The 6,931-nt window shown below is 41.5% G+C and overlaps 1 protein-coding gene across 5 annotated transcripts in view; it reads left to right on the forward strand.

The window, feature by feature from the left end:
* LOC147895670 (alpha,alpha-trehalose-phosphate synthase [UDP-forming] 1-like) overlaps positions 1-5,029 on the forward strand; it is a 149,546-nt gene extending 144,517 nt beyond the window's left edge. For 4 of the 5 annotated variants that reach the window (XM_087382169.1, XM_087382168.1, XM_087382170.1 and 1 more), the window contains 4 exons: positions 701-788; positions 901-1,031; positions 3,559-3,657; positions 4,221-5,029. In XM_087382169.1, coding sequence (XP_087238295.1) covers positions 701-788; positions 901-1,031; positions 3,559-3,657; positions 4,221-4,724 — 822 coding nt within the window. In that variant the 3' untranslated portion in view covers positions 4,725-5,029. The remainder of the gene's footprint in view (positions 1-700; positions 789-900; positions 1,032-3,558; positions 3,658-4,220) is intronic. The other variant, XM_087382173.1, reaches the window with a different exon arrangement.
* Positions 5,030-6,931: the final 1,902 nt, after the last annotated feature.

Here is a 6,931-nt window from a genome sequence, read left to right on the forward strand (position 1 = left end):
CTCCTATTCTGAGCCTGTATTAAGATGTTTTAGAATCTAACACTGCCAAATTTTTTAGCATTGCGATCTCCTCGCCCTATCCTTTTAGGAGTACGGAATGCATAGCATGCTAACGAATTCGCAATAGATACCAAGCATTCACTTTATACCCATGGCGATCTAAGGCACCCCCCCTCTCCTACCTCCTCTCTCCCCTATCCTTTGCACCAGTTGAGTAGTGCCAAAGGTTTGATGTTTCTTAAGCAACAGTATCGCTTAACAGCTTTTTATGTTTTACTCCCTAGAAAAATGTACCCTAGTAATGGTAACCTACCACAAATTGGTCATCTTTATAAGTGTTTGGTGATATGTTTCACTTTTGGGCCTTTAAAAAATGAATCCGTTGCCTACTATTCCTTTGGATACCCAAATTTCACCCACACAACATGACTGGCCACAACATAGTGTTCTCTAAATGGAAGACATAAAATGTGCTTTTGAGGGAAGACAAACAGGAAGGATTAAGGTGACATGAAATAGAGTAGGATTTCCTCGCTTTCCACAAGAAGTTTTAAAATGTGAATGAGTCTTTTTATGTGTGCATTAGGAAATATTAAATGCTGAACTGCAGGACATGATTGAAATGGTACTCAAGCTTGATAATATTATATGGTTAGCTCCAATTTCCTTGACATACATGGTATGTATCTTTTTTTTACAGCTTGTATTTGACTACTTTCGTGAGAGGACACCGCGCTCATATGTTGAAGTTAGGGAGACATCATTAGTTTGGAACTACAAATATGCAGGTGCTTAACAACTTCCTTCCAGTATGCTGTCAGTTATAGCCAACGGAGAAATAAATTTGATCCATTTGGAAACTCTGAATATAATGTGCCTTGACATGATTGAAATATGTAGATGTCGAGTTTGGAAGAGTGCAAGCCAGGGACATGCTGCAACATCTATGGACTGGTCCCATCTCAAATGCGGCTGTTGATGTTGTTCAAGGTGGAAGGTCTGTGGAAGTTCGCCCTGTTGGAGTTTCAAAGGTAGACTACGGATGAGACCTTGTTTATTGTAAGATTGTACAAATTGCTGAGGTCTTCATTAATTATGTGCATGCTCTCTACAAACTTTGTGTAAGCTCTGTGCATATTAAAGCAAGAAAAGAACTTAACATGTCATCAGCCTTCCAGCTGCTCCAAAACATCTTCTGGCTATAACTCTGTTTCACAGCAATCTACATCTAAGTTCTAATGGATAACTAGTTTCTTTACCTAACCACAAAGCTGCTGATATGGTTCCTATACATGGCTGCAATCTTTTATACTAACCTCTAGTTTGCTCATAACTTGGATCGCTGAAAAAGCTAAACAGTGTTGGCGGGTGACCAAAGGAGCTCTTGCTGCTGCCCCTCTCTACTGCGCTCCCCAACCCTCGCCATCACTCAGCCTCCTCCCTCAGCCAGTGCTGAGCCCTCCCTGTCGGCTTTGCTCAGCAGTCCTCCCTCCCCTCCTCCCTCGATGCCAGCTCTCAACCTTCTTCTTCCTCAGCTCTGCTTATCCTCCGCCTTCAATAGCAGCAGCCCACCTCCAGCCCTTCTTTCTTGGCTCCTCCCCCCTTAGGTCTGCCTCCATCCCTGCCCCTGCCTTCTTCCTCCTCCACTCGCCACCGTTCCTTGGGCCATGCCTGTTGCACCCTGACCCTAAACCCTCCCTTCGACATTCACCTCCTTTCCCCTTACCTGTACCAGTTGTGCTGCCACCCCCCCGTGCTGTTCCTATCAGCCCCCTCCCTTCTCCCTTCTTCACCATTTAGCACTCTTCTCTCCTCCCACCTCAAGTGCCTGTCCCCTCCAAGCACTTCTTTGCAGCTCTTCCTTCTTGTCTCCCCCCTTTCCTCTTAGGAGTAATGATTGCAGGACTTTGGATCATAGTTAGGGGAAACGAAAATGGCAAGGAGGAAATGCCATTTCAGCAAGGGGTTTTATGGGAGGGAAGAGGAGGCACATTCAATGCTCAAATTAGAGAATACATGAAAAAAAGACGAGGTTGTTGCAGACATGTTACATTATCCACATGCATTATCCATAGGTGAATGCCTTATCCTAAAACATGTGGTTCTTCACCAATGTGAATTGGGTACACACAACAAAACTCTAGTATGTCCTAAAATTTGGAGGGTATCATTTTTATATCTTTGGATAGATGAGCTATAAGTGACCTCATCTATTGTTCAATGTGTCCACTGTCAACAAGCTATATCCCAGCATCGATAGCACTATTGGATTCACAGATTTCCTGCATAATCCATGAGGACCAACATTTTGGTGGATTTTTGTTTTTGACTGCGTTAAGAGTTTCCCATGCTGAAAAAACACAAACAGCGTGTGCCTGAAATGGGAAAATGCCTGTTTCCCCCTGTAGAAACGTTTCACCTTGGCGAAACGTTTCGGTTTGGGGGAGGGGTCTGACATGCCATTTCCCCTTCTGGAGACCCTCGAAACGTGTTTCCCGGTAACTATATTTCGGATCAAGTGTGGCGACTCAAAGGTTTGGCCAAGAGCGTTGAGATTAAGCATCCTGAATCCGATAGTTTTCAAGACACTTTTTGTCCCCTCCCAACGAACAGCAAGCTGAATTCCTGCTGAATTCCCAGTTCCAACAATTGAAGAGCTCCAAAATTGAGTGATGGTGGCTGCATTGTGGGCCTCTCACCGACACACCAGCAAGTCCAAGATTGGTTTTAGGTGAGCTTCAATTTACTTGTTAGTCATATTCAAGAGGTCATCCTCTAGGGATAGGGGGGATTCTTACTATATTTGTCCTCCTTCGTAGAGATGACACAACTTCTGTTGCGACACGGCCCCTCTACCTTGGTTCACATTCTGTACCACCATGGTGATGTTGACATGGAATGAAGCATCACATTCCTTGCTTCTTTTTCCCTGGCCTCCCTCGAGAGTACCAAGACATTGTTCAATCATTGGGCACCTTCTTTCTTATGGAGATTGGTGCTTTCTTCTGGGTTGATACTGAGTACTAAAATTAATTGCCATGAGCCAATTGGCTTTCTCATGGATACATAGGACTTTCTCTCGTGGGGACTTCCAGTAGATTTCTAGAGGATAAACCAAGGGACACCGAAGGTGCCAGGTGGAGTTGATAATTTACCACAGCAGTGGGAAGCATCTACCACGGACTATCTATCAGAGCCATGTCAAGCTCTTACTTGTAGGGAGAGCTCTAGTGGTGAACTAGGTTTGTTTGGCCTTGGCCTAGTATATAGTCTCCTATTGATGCTTTCATCCAAGGGGTGTGGATAGCTTATTGGTATGTAAGATCGGATGGTAATCTAACAGTATCTGTGGCAATCAATGTGTGTGTGCACTGCGACCATTGTGTGCCTACACCTGTTTGTGACTACACCTGTTTGTGCCTCTTTGTGTTTGTGTCTGGTTATAGCTGTCCTCTTCTTGGGACACACATTCTTGCATCCACATATACCATCTTGAAATTTAACTTACAAAATGTTGGTAGTCATTGGTTGGAAATTTGACCTTCCATTGCTAAGCAGGGTGCTGCAATTGACCGTATTCTGGGAGAGATTGTACACAGAAAGCGAATAAGTACGCCCATTGATTATGTTCTCAGTATCGGTCACTTTTTGAGCAAGGTACAACCCTATTTGGAACTTTTCTTCAGAAGTAGCACTGGTAACATGGATGTCCTCAGACCTTTTTGAATTCAGATTCCTAAGACGATTTTATTTGCAGCACTTAAGGCATGCATGGTTCTATGAAATTGAAGTGATGTGAACTTAATTACGTTGATATTTGCCATTATAACACTCTTTTTTAAAGCTTCTGCCACAGGGGAAACAGACGCATGTTTAGATTAAATCGATGGATTAGTGAAACCTAAATTCATCTCGTTTTCTGTTGTTACATGCAAAAGCTAGAGTAAGGATTTCTTGTGAGAAAGATATTATCTGAAGTAGTGTTATAAGAATCTGTCAGTCCTTGTCATATTTTGTTACCGTAGACTCAGAGATTATAGGGTAAAGATTTCTTGTGAAAGATATTATCTGAAGTAGTATTATAAGAATCTGGCAGCCCTTGCCATATTTGTAACTTAGACCTACAGATGCTACGTCTGATTCTTCCTCTCAGGACGAAGATGTATATACTTTTCGTGAACCAGGGCTTCCCTTTGATGCACGTCTGATTTCTTCCTCAGGACGAAGATGTATATACCTTTTTTGAACCAGAGCTTCCCTTTGATGGAAAGCCTCTTGATGGCAAGGATGTTATTGATCGGAAGCCAGGACTTAAGGGTGCGGAGAGGAACGTGGCCAAAGGTACAACGAAGGTGAGTCCTGGAACAACCAAGTTCAGTGCAAGCACTGCTAAGTCAAGTGGGGAGCAATTGAAGAACGTCCCCACTTCCTCTCCAGTTCATAATGGAAGCCATGCTAGGGGTTCCAATAAAGATAGGTCATCCAGAAGAGAAGGACCTTCAGCTAGTGAAGTTGGAAGGCAAGAGGGTTCTTCCGTACTTGACCTGAAAGGTGAGAACTACTTTTCTTGTGCAGTTGGCCGTAAGCATTCAATGGCCCGTTACTCGCTTCCGTCGTCTGAGGATGTTGTTTCTTTTCTGAAATCCATTGCTGCAAGTTATGGTCCTGTTTTGTGGAAGGATTCCGAGGCACCTAAGAATGGACAGCATTATAAGACAGGCTGAGGACAATGGCTATGAAAACGTGCCATAGAAGTAACCATACCATGTTTTATGGTGTAACATGTGCTAACAGGCTTTGTTTCAAAGCTCCGTCCTCTTTGGGGTTTGTACAGATATGAAATTCTTATCTGCATTACCTTCATTATGTCTGTTCGTCTCTTTTTGCCTTATGTAATTAAATTGAGCTGTACAATAACAGAATAAGATGAAGTCAAGGATTATGTGCAGTTCTAGGTTATGGGAAGATTTTGAGACTTCTGAATATGTCTAATCCAATAAGTTCTCCGGAGACAGTTCTTTCCACACTCGTTGCCATGTTGGGTGTCTGGGTTACAAACAAATATTGGTTATGCCCTTTCAGATTTTTCAGTAAGTAATATGTCCAATTTTGTGTATGTGGAACCAAGACTTTCTTTCTGTCTAAAACACCATTTTGTTTGTACCTCTCATAAAAGGTCATTAGAAACGCATTCGAGTATGAGTATGCTAGGGCTTCCACATTTAGAGCATAAATATGACCATTTTTTGGCATTGTATACCTTGATCTTGATTCTTGGGGATTTTAATGCTAGGAGACGTCCTGCAGGCAGAGCTTTTAGACTCTTCAGGACTGCCATTCTGCTCACACCATGTATACTATGTGTGCATTTCTTTTGTTGAAGTTCAATCAACGAATTTGGCATTTAAGAGGCTAAAATCCCTCAACACCTCAGTTCTCTAATATCGTGTCACGATCAGCATGGAGCACTTCACAACAAGATTTGTACTCTTGTAAGCAATAGCCTTAGCAACAAGTTTAGCCGCGTTGAACTAGCAGCAAGAGTTGGCTTGTCCTAGATGAACGTCACATCTACCTCTAAAAGAATACTGAACTAATTTTCCCAAGGTTCGCTTTTATGTGGCGTGCTCAACCAATTGTCGAAGCTTGACCTTGAATGAAAGAAGATGGTTTTCCCAATGGTAGGCCACCTGGCTATTAGATTATTTTTATTGTTACATATGTGAGTTCTTGCGTCACTTGTAGGTACGTCTTGTGCTCCTCGTGTAAGTTGCAATTGAGTTGTGTGTGCTTGGTGACTATCTCATAATATCGTTGAAGTACATTCTAAATCTTTAACAAGTAATGGTGTTTTGTGTTATGGCCTATTGAGGAATTATGCTGAGAAAATCCTTTTTTGTTGTCCATGTTGTATTGAGACCCTAAGGTGAGGTGATGGTGATAGAGCTCTCGTTGCTCCTTGCTCCTTTACATTCTTGTGGCTAAATGTTTCAAAATTTTGATGCCTAAGATCGAACAAAGGGAGTTTAAGGTTTGTGAAGTGTCATTAAGGTCTTAGCAACAAGATTGAAAGCTATCTTCAACTCTTTGGACCACCCATGGAAACTTTTTCCTTGTGCTAAAGTATGGCCCCATGCTAGCTAGAGTAGTTGGGTTTGTGGGAAAATTGCATGTAAATAGTTATAAGCTTTTTGGGGAATGCATTTGGGGAAATGCAATGTGGCCTTGTCCATGGTGGACTTTTGAAAATGATGTGTCTAAGCAAGGAGGGATTGAAAGTGGATTGCATGGCCTTAATGAATGAATAGTAAAGAATCTTCTACATCTTGTAAAGAAAGGACGCAAGCAGGAGACAAAGATGCATTAGTAGAGCTTGCAAGTGTATTTTTCAATTCCTATACTCATACTTGGCACTCAATGTAAGATGGAAGGGGCATACGTAACATTGGTAAGATGTCGCGCACAAGTGTGAAAAGTAGCTTCTAAAGATGTATCTTGGTGTGAGCAATACACGAAATATGAGATCTTGAAATTCTAAGAGCTGATTGTGATAATCGTTTATAACCATGGTCTCTTGCATAATCTTGATCTCAAAATACATTTCCTTTGTATCTAATACCAAGGTAATGATATTGTGCTAATGATCTAACAACATAGCATCTTATAATTGTTAAATAAATGAGTGAATTATTAAAGTGTCTATAATAGTCTTGTTTTCATCTTTATCAAATTATCATTGTGTTTCACCAGTGTAGCAGTAATCTTGCATGTTGATTTTTTTTACATGTTTATGCTACCTCATGAAGGTTGATTCCAAATATCTCCAAATTTTTAATGCCAAGGTAATAATGCTTGAGCCTTAAATCTATCATATCAAATTTTGCAAAAAAATATTTCTTCAATGTTGTGATGAGATCATCATTGTTGCCTA

Source organism: Dipteris shenzhenensis, chromosome 12 (assembly GCF_047967505.1).
Source record: "Dipteris shenzhenensis isolate YYH24624 ecotype China chromosome 12, Dip_SZ_1.0, whole genome shotgun sequence".
Taxonomy (NCBI): Eukaryota; Viridiplantae; Streptophyta; class Polypodiopsida; order Gleicheniales; family Dipteridaceae; genus Dipteris; species Dipteris shenzhenensis.